Source organism: Capricornis sumatraensis, chromosome 2 (genome assembly GCF_032405125.1).
Source record: "Capricornis sumatraensis isolate serow.1 chromosome 2, serow.2, whole genome shotgun sequence".
NCBI lineage: Eukaryota > Metazoa > Chordata > Mammalia > Artiodactyla > Bovidae > Capricornis > Capricornis sumatraensis.
The window spans coordinates 179110241-179124530 of NC_091070.1; the positions used below are offsets into that span (position 1 = coordinate 179110241).

The 14290-nt window shown below is 36.7% G+C and overlaps 1 protein-coding gene across 1 annotated transcript in view; it reads right to left on the bottom strand.

Moving 5' to 3' along the window:
* Window positions 1-2419: 2419 nt before the first annotated feature.
* SGIP1 (SH3GL interacting endocytic adaptor 1) overlaps window positions 2420-14290 on the bottom strand; it is a 156065-nt gene continuing 144194 nt past the window's right edge. Inside the window, exons 22-25 of the mRNA XM_068961192.1 lie at window positions 5426-5628; window positions 4211-4275; window positions 3452-3616; window positions 2420-2471 (exon numbers count right to left, since the gene is read on the bottom strand). Coding sequence (XP_068817293.1) covers window positions 2449-2471; window positions 3452-3616; window positions 4211-4275; window positions 5426-5628 — 456 coding nt within the window. The 3' untranslated portion in view covers window positions 2420-2448. The remainder of the gene's footprint in view (window positions 2472-3451; window positions 3617-4210; window positions 4276-5425; window positions 5629-14290) is intronic.

A 14290-nucleotide genomic window follows, 5' to 3' on the forward strand; every position in this document is an offset into this window, starting at 1 on the left:
ACCTAATGTTTCTTTATAATTTCACTGTCTAGGATCATTTTTCCTAACACTATTTCTTATTGTATAGTACTATGGATACAAGAATAACAGGAGATTATAAACTACAAGTTTAAAAAAAACCTACCAAAATCTAAATCCCTGATATGAATTTATTGTGTTGTTATTTGACCTATTTTCCAAAAGAAGAAGGGATATATTCTCTACTGAGGTTCTTGTTATTCAATAATAATATTTCAAAATTAATTAATAATTTTGAAATCATTGACTTTTATTCTGTTTCATAAAGACCAGTTATGGAATCATATCTTCATAGTTTCAAATTTGGTATCTAGAGACATTTGAATAATGTTAGAGATTAATGTAATCTGTTTTAAATTACATTTTATAATATAAACAAAAGTATTCTATGAAAGGAAAACCTTGTGTTTAATTACTAATTCCCTCTAGAATGGTATAAAATAAAATATAATGAGCAAGACATGAGAACAAATAATATTTACATATTTTTAATATGCTTTATGTTAATATTTAATATGTTTTCTCAGGGATTAATATCTTAAAAACACATTTTTATATTCATATGCTGGATAATACTCAATTTTCTGCTACTTACTCTCCATTGGTTCCAGTGTTTGAAATTTCCCCATGTTTTATGAGATTTAAAAGTTTTCATTTTCTATTTTTATTTCAAAATAAAATTGAATATCTTTAAAGTGACTATATTAGTTACTTGTTCAAAAAACTTCAATGTCAGATTGCTTGGGGAGCCAATCGAGAATTTGTTTGAACAGCAAGAATTCTTCTTAGGTAAAACAGATCATTTTGAACAGTCTCTTGGTAGCAAGCACTGATTGAGGAGTACAAATATTAATTTAAAAAATTCCACTATAAACAATTGCCAGTCACAATTCATTTTAAAAGTAAGCTTACAAAATTTAATTTGATTCTAAAATTTTAAGGGACTAAAGTTCTTTGTCAAATATGAATGATGTAAATAAAATTTAGCAACTAATGATAAATTTAACAACTTAATAATTATATTTATTTAATAGTATAACCTAGAACAGGAATGAGTTTATATTTAAAATAGGTTTTATGACTTAAAGGAAGATTCATGTTTTCAGATTGTAATGGAGGAAGGTTTTATAGCTGGGACTCCTGAAGAAGAACTTCTCCATCCTAAATTCCTATATTGAGGCCAGACTGAATAATTACAGTTTTTATTATACGTTGCAACAATGAAATCATAACATACATTTTTGATAACTCTCTTTTTGATTCCCTAAGAACAGCAAAGATTTATAGTTACATATAATGAATCTTATCCAAAAGGAAATTTATTGCACAATAATGTGGTTAGAATTTCATTTATAAAGCTTATTTTTTCCTTCCCATATGATATAAATGATGACTAAAATTCTACTTCTGGATTTCAATAGGGGACTGAAATCTTTCTTTTCTGGGTTTTTTAGAGTCAATATTTTGATTCCTGTGGGTAATGAGGAAGATGCTTGGTACAATTCTCCATGCTAGGATGGGAGGGTCTCTGTCTAGAGATATTGTGCAAAAGTTGTTAACCAGTTTAACCATGGAAATTCTTGAAATTTTAAAACCACAATTTTGGTGTTAGTCTGATTATTCAGTAGTCCCCATATCTGCTAATCTGTGGAAGGGAGGGGAGTAATTAAGATTTCAACATCTTCTTTACTCTTGTTTATAATTTCATATACTTAAACTTTAAATATGAATTGCTTTCCCTTTTTACACAAGTTATAAAAATAAGAGGCCCTGTTTACACAGTTTGCATTTTTATGAAATTTGCAGTTTGAAAAAAAAGCTTTTTAAAAAGTGGCAATTAATGCTTTTCTTTGAATATGCTGTAACTTTAGATTATTTTTTCTGAAATAGTTTCTGAATTTAATCCACTAAACATATGAAGATAGAATTTTTATTTAGCACTAGAGTAAAACATACTAAGGACTGAAGAAAAGGAAATTTTCTTTGTGCGTGGCACCCCCTTTATGACAGCTAACAATATTATATTTAAATTTTATATATTGACAAAATGCAATCTACCTCTGTAAGCATTGTGCCATTCAACAGTACTACTATTAAATTTACATACCACAGTTTAAATTACATCCATTTCAGGAATGGTAAAATGCTGAAACTCAAGTATCTAACCGCCTTACTGGAATGAGTACAATTTACAAATACAATAATTACATTTTAAAACCATTAACAATATTACACCTAGAAGTAAATACTGTAGGACTGGTCATCATGGTATCGGGTCAGGGAAATCATTGCTGAAAGTCATTGACATTTCCAGCAGATATATCCCAAGTGCAGATTTTTGGTTTGTTTTCATCAAACCAAAATTAAAATCTGTTTCTCATACAACAGTTCTCCATTATATGAATCTCCAAATCCTTGCATAAGATTTTATTAGTTATCTGCCAAGTATTTTCCTGCAAAATAAAACAACATACAGGTTATCTGCTAGTTCCATAATGCGGTTATTATGTGGGTAACATTTTATTCTTCCTGCCTTACTTCTAGAAGCTAAATATTACATACTTAAGGGGTACAATACTAGCATAAAACACATAAAGTGTTTTAAAGTTTTCAGTTTTCTAGACCAGCAGGTTGCCTTTTCACATTTCCATATATGAACACTTTGCAGGGGTTTGGGTTTTGCCCAGAATAGGTTGGAAGAGTTGTTCCTGGATGTGAGAATCCAACTTCTTATAGTAGGAGTAATCATATAATTACTTTTCAATGTGGGCCATTTTTGAGAGTGAAAGGGGGCTAATTAATAATTATATCAACACTGCAACCATAAAACCCTGGATGTATCCCAGCAAATCCTTGGCAAACAAATCACCTTAATATTGGGGAATCCCTACCAATAAACTCTCACGTGTGCCCCCAAAGGGGTCTCATGACCACATTTCAGCTCAAGGTAACTGGTTCTGATCTTTGGCTTAGACTTTTTCAAGTTGTTATTGAAATGAAAGATGGATACTCTTAGATCTCAGCTAAGCCTGAGTCTAAAATCTATGAAGATCTGCTGCAGAAAAAGAAGTTTCAGGTAAGAGACAAAACAGCATTTATCTTGCTTGTCAGTGTAACAAAACGGCATTTATCTTGTTTCTCAATATAACAAAGTAGAATTTATAGCATTAACCTCAGTGTGCATACATATATAATTGGAATGACAGGTCAGTAGTAGGCAGGGCCATCCTAATTTCTGATTTCCCCAATTTATTGTCCTATTTTTACTTCATTCAACAATTAGTTTGCTTTCTGATTGCAATGGGACATGGGGGTTGGGCGTGGAGAAGAAGAGGAGGAAGATGATCAGAAAATCATAACATATTTCTTCTTAAGGAAGAATAGCTAAGGCAATATTGTTGTTTGCAAATAAGCACACAAGATACCCACTTACCTGCAGCAAACCTTTTCTTGATGAGTGAAAATCTGTACCCTGCTCCAACAAGTTCAATGTCACAGCCAGAAAGAGTGCTTCCTTCACTTGTAAACTGCACAACCAATGGGGAAGGTTTGCTTGGGCCTTCAGATAACTGAAATCTTGCCAATAAAGAACCTACCCCTACAAAAAGAGTATTATTGATAACAGTTTAAAAGATAACAGTCAACACAACATTCTGGATATAATTTTGGAAATTGTATTCAAGGTTAAAGTGCAAAATCAATCTTCCTAGAACATAGTATATGTATATTTCAGGGACAAAACAGTGATGAATAATATCTGTCATGAAATATTATTCATGACTTTTTAAATACAGCAATGAAAATGTAATTCAGCCAAATGGTACTTCAAAATTTGGAAGCATGATACTTGGAAGGCAAAGTATTTCCAGCTTATGATTATTATACAAGGAAAGTGAAAAATATCTAAACTACCAGAGTGTGAGATCTGATACAGAATGAAAACATGTTTCATTAGAAGGTCTCTGCTTCATGTATGGTCTGTTTGATGTGGGGTGTTCGAAGGAAAAGAGGTAACAGAGGATTCATTGAAGAACTATTTTCTCTTATTGGTAAAAATAATAATACATAACAAAATTAACCAAAATACTTTGATTACTTTTAGTGTTAAGGGTATTTTGATTAATAGGTTTTTAATATCTGACAGTTATTTCAGCTTTATATATTAAATAAAATAAGCCTGTGATTGCATTACCTCCATTTTCTGACTTCTGAGAAATATCAGGAATCTTCCACAATATTCTTTGTTGGTCGGCATTCCTAAAAATAAAATAGGTAAAAGACTTCTACATATGTAAGGGTTTTTGTTTAATGGATGTCATATTTGTCCAAAGTGTTAATTAATAAAAATGATCTTAAAAATTTTAGCTACAATTTCAGCATTATCTATCCATCCATCCATCATCCCTCCTCTTCCCCTCCCTCCTTTCATCTATCCACCCTTCCATCCATCCATCCTTTCATTTATCCATCCATCTATCCATAAATCCTCTGCTTTCTCTTTCTTTACTGTCACAACACCGTCAGAGAGTTAAACATTTAGAGGGCAGTGCAGTTAAAATTTAACACATCTACTGAAAAAATAGAAGGGAAGTGTTAGTTGATCAATTAACTCAGGTAATTTAAATTGAAGCTGTTATATGGTTGACATTCTTTTTTTTAAATGTTCTACTTTTTGCTTCTAACAATCACATGGAATCACTGTAATATTTTTCCTTAGGAGAGTAGGCTCTATTTATATCCATTATTGATACTTGGTGTCTATTCTGTTTCTGTTCCCATACCTTCTCTAGTGTACCTTTTAATAATACAGAGACTGCAAAATGAAACTCAGACTCCCTTGTAATTAGGGTCCTAGATGCAGACTAAGGTCCACCAATCACATGCACTAATTAAGATTTGGAGGAAAGAACTAGGGCAGAGGCTTTTGGGGCTGTTTTCTGCTAGTCAGCAGCCTGAGATGATGTAGGGAATCTTCTTAAACAGTGCTCCAATCCAGTCTCGGTTTTGCAGTTGTTGAGAAGCAGTTTAGGCAGTGCCAGTAGGAGCTTTCTTATCCTTGGATTCTCATGAGGGTGGTGGATTCTCGAATTCAGTGGCTCCACTGACAGCCTTCTAATTTCTCTCCTTCCTGGTTGCAGCAGAGGTAGCAACTCCTCTGGTGGGTCAGTTCTGCAGTGTTCTGGGAAATATTCTTGGAGATCCAGCCTTTTCGTGCATGAACGAAATCCCTGTGTTAAATCATTTTCTGCTTGAAATAGCTATAGCAGTTTCTGTTTTCTGCCCTGAACCCTGACACCCAGGCCTACTGTGATCTCTTCCTATAGGAAACACAAATGTTAAAATGTCTGTTAAGCCTTTGCCAGAAGGAGCCCTTTGGTGAAGAGGAAGGGGGCTAGTGGCTCCTTACCAGACTGCTGGTGGAAGCACCGCCTGGAGCTTGGTTACCCCTCCATCCACGGGGACCAAGAACTGCACGTTGTTAAGGGCCACAGCTGTTGCCATTGCATCTGTGTTGTACTTGTAATCTATGCGCAGGTCGGTGCTTGCTGGTTCACATCGCCAGTTCACTGCCAAGTTCAGAGGCGTGGACTGAATGCCCTGGGCTGACACCTTGCCAAAGACAGAAAAGAGAACATTTAAGGCTGGACAATTAATCTGAAACAGAGCCAGAAGCTATGATTATGTCCTATGAGAATATTCATAGATATCAACAGATCCTTGTGCTGCTCACAAATGAGCAGTCAGTAAAAAAAATGTCACCATGATGGGTAAGTGAGATTTGGATGCTTCGGGTAAACAGTCACAGATTAAAAACATAAAATCAATGATTAAAATCTTCATAGCACTTTAGAGTTTACAATTCATTTCATATCAGTTAGGCAGATGGTATAACAGTGCTTAGGAGCTGAGGCCAAGAAGGCAGATAGTCCTGGGTGTGAGTTCTTTCTTTTTAAAGTTGAAGTGCAGTTGCTGTACAATATTATATAAGTTACAGGTACATAACATAGTGATTCACAGTTTTAAAAAGTTATACTCCATTTATAGTTACTAGAAAGTATTGGCTATATTCTCTATGTTGTATAATATATCCTTGTACCTTATTTTATACATAACAGTTTGTACCTCTGAAAATCCTACCAATGCCCTTCCACTGGTGACCACTGGCTTTTTCTCTATATCTGTGAGTCTACTTCTTTTTTTGTTATATTCACTAGTTGGTTGTATTTTTAAGATTCCACATATAAGTGATACAGTATTTGTCCTTCTCTGTCTGACTTATTTCACTTAGAATGCTGCTGCTGCTAAGTCACTTCAGTCATGTCCGACTCTGTGTGACCCCATAGATGGCAGCCCACCAGGCTCCCCCGTCCCTGGGATTCTCCAGGCAAGAACACTGGAGTGGGTTGCCATTTCCTTCTCCAATAATGTCCTCCAAACCCATTCATGTTGCTGCAAATAGTGAAATTTCATTCTTTTTATGGCTGAATAGTGTTCTACTGTATACATATAGATATACATATATCCCACATGTTCTTTATCCATTCACCTGTTGATAGAAACAGGCTGATTCTGTACCTTGGCAAATTGTAGATAATGCTGCTATGAACACTGGGGTGCATGTATCTTTTCAAATTAGTGTTTTGGGTTTTCAGATATATCTCAGTATGAGTTCTGCTTGTCACTTCCAAGCTGAGTGATCTTGGACCAGTCATTAAAAACCTCTCTATTCCTCTGTTATTTCCTCATCTGCCAAATGAGAATGATAATAACTTTTTAAAATATTTACTTTTTAATTTTTTGGCCACACCATGTGGTATGTAGGATCTTAGTATCCTCATGTGTGCATGCTAAGTTGCTTCAGTTGTGTCTGACTCTGTGCAACCCTATGGACTCTAGCCCACTAGTTTCCTCTATCCATGGAATTCCCCAGGCAAGAATACTGGAGTGGGTTGCCAGGCCCTCCTCCAGGGGATCTTCCCACCCAGGGATCAAACCCACATCTCTTACATCTCCTGCATTGGCAGGCTGGTTCTTCACCACTAGTGCTTCCTGGGAAGCCCTTGAGTACCTTCACCAGGGATCAAACTCATGCTCCCTTTACTGGAAGGCTGGAGTCTTAATTACTGAACTACTAGAGAAGTCCTGGGAATGAGAATAATACTTATGTCTAGAGATGTTAGGATGATTGAAGAAGGTGTTTTATATGAAACACTCAGCATAGTGCTTAATATATAATAAGGAATTAACATTTTAATACATGTAACCTATTAATATTCTTATCATATTTGCTCTTCACAAATAGCGAGTTAGACAAAGCAAGTTATGATTACTCTTGTTGGATTTGCCATTTTAAGGACTTAAACCCAGATTTTCTAACTGGCAGTACTGCATTCTACAGTCTACTGTCAATTCTAGTTAGAAACAACTGTGAATTTGACTAAGGAAGAGTCAGATTTGAAGAATCAGCAAAAAGTTATAAAACAATAATACCAACTTGAATCTTGGATCCACAGTGAAAATTTTGCAAGGTTATTATTTCTACCTTTTACAAGTATATGAGCACTGCAGGGGTTGTGTGGGTGATGTCTGTAGTCTTGAAGTTTTATTCATGGAGTATGAGTTCTGATGATTTTGAAGACTATAAACAGCTTTTTATTGGCTTAGCAATGCCTGTACATATGGACACCATGGGGAAGGGTCCTGAAGACAGGCTGCACTTACAGAGCGGTTATGGTTGATTTGGAAACAAAACCAGACACGGATCATTTTATAAAATGAAAGACATGGCTTTTGATGACATAATTTTAGTTAGATGGTCATTATAATAAAAGTTTTAAAACTTTACAATTATCTCTATAATTAACCTTATAATAAAGTTTCTATACTTTATTTTTAGCAGCCCAGTCCTCTGCAAATGAACTCTTATTTAGAAGTCTGTTATTTAAGAGCTCAAAAGAAGAGCAGACTCACTCTCCCTTGCCATTTCTACACTCTTCTCCTTGGCAGGAGTTCTCAACTTCATAGTAGTTCCTCTGCCCAATGAGGGGCTTTATGGACATATGATTGGCTCAGTTACTGGGGAGGGTGCTACTGGTAGCCAGAAAGTAAACTTGCTTTGATTTGAGAGTGATTCCCCAAAGTGCTAATAATGCCTCCCACCTAATCCCCTGTATTGTTGAAAAACAATAACAACATTACAACTAAACCACAACAAAAGGGATTTCTCATTTAAAGCAAAATGGCAGACTTAGGGCTACTTCTGAAATATGTTAAGCTGTTAGTTCTCCACAGCTTAAAAAATACCTAGCTGAGAATCATTTTTATCCTTATTTGCAGATGAGGAAACTGAGGCTCAGGGAGATTAAGTGTCCAAGGTCAATGGACAGTAGGGAAGCTGACTTAATTCCTGAATTCATTCTCTTGCCTACATATTAATACTTTACATCACATTCATATTGCAATAGGTGAATTCTGTCTACCTTCTAGGCTTTGTCATAATGATGTTTAAAGCTTAGACAATACTATTCTTACTAGAAAAATGTTACACCATTTGTATTTTTGAGCAATGTACCAGCATTGCTCATTAGACACTTCATGTTCAATGGTTTCCTTACAACATGTGAGCCCACTGGGTGCATTTTCAGCCTATGGGGTGCATTATAATCACTCAGAGGTCTTGTAAAAATATGTACACCTTGGTCACATCCTTGACTAACTCAACGAAACTAAGCCATGCCGTGTGGAGCCACCCAAGACAGACAGGTCATGGTGGAGAGGTCTGACAGAATGTCATCCACTGGAGAAGAAAATGGCAACCACTTCAGTATTCTTGCCTTGAGAATACCATGAACAGTATGAAAAGACAAAAAGAAAGGACACTGAAAGATGAACTCCCTGGGTTAGTAGGTGGCTGATATGCTACTGGAGATCATTGGAGAAATTACTCCAGAAAGAATGAGGGATGGAGCCAAAGCTAAAACAACACCCACTTGTAGATGTGAATGGTGATAGAAGCAAGGTCTGATGCTGTAAGAGCAATATTGGATAGGAACCTGGAATGTTGAGTCCATGAATCAAGGCAAATTGGAAGTGGTCAAACAGGAGATGGCAAGACTGAACATCAACATTCTAGGAATCAGCAAGCTAAAATGGACTGGAATGGGTGAATTTAACTCAGATGACTATTACATCTACTACTGTGGGCAAGAATCCTTTAGAAGAAATGGAGTAGCCATAATAGTCAACAGAAGAGTCCGAAATGCAGTACTTGGATGCAATCTCAAAAATGACAGAATGATCTCTGTTCGTTTCCAAGGCAAACCATTCAATATCACTGTAATCCAAGTCTATGGTCTGACCAGTTATGCTGACGAAGCTGAAGTTGAACTATTCTATGAAGACCTACAAGACCTTTTAGAACTAACACCCAAAAAAGATGGTTTTTTTTTTCCCTTATAGGGGACTGGAATGCAAAAAGGAAGTCAAGAAATACCTGGAGTAACAGGCAAATTTGGCCTTGGAGTACAGAATGAAGCAGAGCAAGGGCTAATAGAGTTTTGCCAAGAGAATGCACTGGTCATAGCAAACAGCCTCTTCCAACAACACAAGAGAAGACTCTACACATGGACATCACCAGATGGTCAACACCGAAATCAGACTGATTATATTCTTTGCAGCCAAAGATGGAGAAACTCTATAGAGTCAGCAAAAACAAGACCGGGAGCTGACTGTGGCTCAGATCATGAACTCATTGCCAAATTCATACTTAAATTGAAGAAAGTGGGGAAAACCACTAGACCATTCAGTTATGACCTAAATCAAATCCCTTATGACTATACAGTGGAAGTGAGAAATAGATTTAAGGGACTAGATCTGACAGACAGAGTGCCTGATGAACTATGGATGGAGGTTTGTGACATTGTACAGGAGACAGGGATCGAGACCATCCCCAAGAAAAAGAAAGGCAAAAAAGCAAAATGGCTGTCTGTGGAGACCTTACAAATATCTGTGAAAAGAAGAGAAGCAAAATGCAAAGGAGAAAAGTAAAGATATACCCATTTGAATGCAGAGCTCCAAAGAATAGCAAGGAGAGATAAGAAAGCCTTCCTCAGTGATCAATGCAAAGAAATAGAGGAAAACAATAGAATGGGAAAGACTGGAGATCTCTTCAAGAAAATTAGAGACACCAAGGGAACATTTCATGCAAAGATAGGCTCGATAAAGGACAGAAATCGTATGGACCTAAAAAAAAAAAAAAGAAATCGTATGGACCTGACAGAAGAAAATATTAAGAAGAGGTGGCAAGAATACACAGAACTGTACAAAAAAGATCTTCACAACCCAGATAATCATGATGGTATGATCACTCACCTAGAGCCAGACATCCTGGAATGTGAAGTCAAGTGGGCCTTAGGAAGCATCACTATGAACAAAGCTAGTGGAGGTAATGGAATTCCAGTTGAGCTATTTCAAATCCTGAAATATTATGCTGTGAAAGTGCTGCACTCAATATGCCAGCAAATTTGGAAACTCAGCAGTGGCCATAGGACTGGAAAAAGTCAGTTTTCATTCCAGTCCCAAAGAAAGGCAATGCCAAAGAATGCTCAAACTACTGCACAATTGCACTCATCTCACATGCTAGTCAAGTAATGCTCTAAAGACACTAAGCCAGGCTTCAACAATACGTGAACCGTGAACTTCCAGATATTCAAGCTGGTTTTAGAGAAGGCAGAGCAACAAGAGATCAAATTGCCAACGTCCGCTGGATCATGGAAAAAGCAAGAGAGTTCCAGAAAAACATCTATGTCTGCTTTATTGACTATGCCAAAGCCTTTGACTGTGTGGATCACAATAAACCATGGAAAATTCTGAAAGAGATGGGAATACCAGACCACCTGACCTGCTTCTTGAGAAACCTGTATGCAGGTCAGGAAGCAACGGTTAGAACTGGACATGGAACAACAGACTGGTTCCAAATCGGGAAAGGAATACGTCAAGGCTGTATATTGTCACCCTGCTTATTTAACTTCTATGCAGAGTACATGAGAAATGCTGGGCTGGATGAAGCACAACCTGGAATCAAGATTTCTGGGAGAAATATCAAGAACCTCAGATATGCAGATGACACCACTCTTATGGCAGAAAGTGAAGAATAACTAAAAAGCCTCTTGATGAAAGCGAAAGAGGAGAGAGAAAAGGTTGGCTTAAAGCTCAACATTCAGAAAACGAAGATCGTGGCATCTGGTCCCACCACTTCATGACAAATAGATGGGGAAACTGTGGCTGATCTTATTTTTTGGTGCTCCAAAATCACTGGAGGTGGTGACTGCAGCCATGAAATTAAAAGACGCTTACTCCCTGGAAGAAAAGTTATGACCAACCTAGACAGTATATTCAAAAGCAGAGACACTACTTTGTCAACAAAGGTCCATCTAGTCAAGTTTTTCCAGTGATCATGTATATGATCATTTCTATAAAGAAAGCTGAGAGCCAAGGAATTGGTGCTTTTGAACTGTGGTGTTGGAGAAGACTCGTGAGAGTCCTTTGGACTGCAAGGAGATCCAACCAGTTGATCCTGAAGATCAGTTCTGGGTGTTCATGGAAGGACTGATGTTGAAGCTGAAACTCCGATACTTTGGCCACCTGATGTGAAGGGCTGACTCATTTGAAAAGACCCTGATGCTGGGAAAGATTGAGGGCAGGAGGAGAAGGGGATGACAGAGGATGAGATGGTTGGATGGCATCACTGAATCGATGGACATGGTTTTGAGTAAACTCCGGGAGTTGGTGATGGACAGGGAGGCCTGGCATGCTGCAGTTCATCGGGTCGCAAAGAATCAGACACGACTGAGCGCCTGAACTGGTCACATCCTGAACTAATTTTAAAAAATCTCTGAGAGTGTCAGGGCTCAGAAGATGTCTCTGTCCCTGTCATCACTATCTCTAACCCTCTCTTCTTCCCTATCTCCATCTCTATTTATCTATAAATAAATTTTAATATAGGTATCTATCTATAATTAAGCCCAACTCAGAATCAGCATTTTTTTTAACTCCCCTGGTGGTTTTAAAGTGCACTCATGTTTGGGATGTACTGATTTCTATTAAAAAGTGCAACTTTCAAAAGTAATAATTTAGTTTCCTCATCTTAAGCAAAATAATTTGAGCATATTTAATCACAAAAATTGCAATGCTCAAAAAATAACCTAGGAGATCACGTGACTGGGAATCAGTGGGATACTCAGGCTCTGTAGAATCCTGTTTTGAAACAGGATTATTAGATCAGTAATAATCTTGGGTAAAGGGCAATCCTAAACACAGAAGGAAAGTTCTTATATCCTGTAATATGTTGTACCAAACATTCTTTTAACTTTAAACTATTCCTTTTTTAAAAATTAATTAATTTATTTTAACTGGAGGCTAATTACTTTACAGTATAGTAGTGGTTTTTGCCTTACACTGACATGAATCAGCCATGGGTGTACAATTGTCCCCCATCCTGAATCTCCCCCCGCAACCTCCCTCCCATCCCATCTCTCAGGGTTGTCCCAGTGTACCAGCTTTGAGTGCCCTGTTTCATGCATCGAACTTGGACTGGTGATCTATTTCACATATGTAATATACATGTTTCAATGCTATTCTCTCAAATCATCCCACCCTGGCCTTTTACCGCAGTCCAAAAGTCTATACTTTATATCTGTGTCTCTTTTGCTGTCTCCCATATAGGGTCATTGTTACCATCTTTCTACATTCCATATATATGCATTAGTATCTTGTGTTGGTGTTTTTCTTTCTGACTTATTTCACTCTGTATAATAGGCTCCAGTTTCATCCACCTCATTAGAATTCATTAGATTCAAATGTGTTCTTTTTAATAGCTGAGTAATATTACATTGTGTATATGTACCACAGCTTTCTTATCCATTCATCTGCTGATGGACATCTAGGTTGCTCCCATGTCCTGGCTATTATAAATAGTGCTGTGATGAACATTGGGGTAAACATGTCTCCTTCAATTCTGGTTTCCTCGGTGTGTATGCCCAGGAGTGGGATTTGCTGGGTTGTATGGGAGTTCTATTTCCAGTTTTTTAGGGAATCTCCACACTGTTCTCCATAGTGGCTGTACTAATTTGCATTCCCACCAACAGTGTAAGAGGGTTCCCTTTTCTTCTCAGCTTCTCCAGCATTTATTGTTTGTACACTTTTTGATAGCAGCCATTCTGACCAGCATGTGATGGTACCTCATTGTGGTTTTGATTTGCAATTCTCTGATAATGGGTGATGTTGAGCATCTTTTCATGTGTTTGTTAGCCATCTGTATGTCTTTGGAGAAATGTCTATTTAGTTCTTTGGCCCATTTTTTGTTTGGGTCATTTATTTTTCTGGTATTGAGCTACATGAACTGCTGTATATTTTTGAGATTAATTCTTTGTCAGTTGCTTCATTTTCTATTATTTTCTCCCATTCTGAAGGCTGTCTTTTCACCTTGCTTATAGTTTCCTTTGTTGTGCAAAAGCTTTTAAGTTTAATTAGGTCCCATTTGTTTATTTTTGCTTTTATCTCCAGTATTCTGGGAGGTGGATCATAGAGGATCCTGCTGTGATTTATATCAGAGAGTGTTTTGGCTATGTTTTCCTCTGGGAGTTTTATAGTTTCTGGTATTACATTTAGATCTTTAATCCATTTTGAGTTTATTGAGTTTATTTTTGTTAATGGTGTTAGAAAGTATTCTAGTTTCATTCTTTTACAGGTGATTGACCAGTTTTCCCAGCACTACTTGTTAAAGAGATTGTCTTTTCTCCATTGTATATTCTTGACTCCCTTGTCAAAGATAAGGTGCCCATAGGTGCATGGATTTATCTCTGGGTTTTCTATTTTGTTCCATTGATCTATATTTCTCTCTTTGTGCTAGTACCATACTGTCTTGATGACTGTGGCTTTGTAGTAGAGCCTGAAGTCAGGCAGATTGATTCCTCCAGTTCCATTCTTCTTTCTCAAGATTGCTTTGGCTATTTGAGGTTTTTTGTATTTCCATACAAATTAATGAAATTATTTGTTCTAGTTCTGTGAAAAAATACCTTTGGTATCTTGATAGAGATTGTATTGAATCTATAGATTGCTTTGGGTAGTATACTGATTTTCACTCTACTGATTCTTCTGATCCATGAGCATGGTATATTTCTCCATCTATTTGTGTCATCTTTGATTTCTTTCAACAGTGTTTTCTAGTTTTCTATAGATAGGTCTTTTGTTTCTTTAGGTAGATTTATTCCTA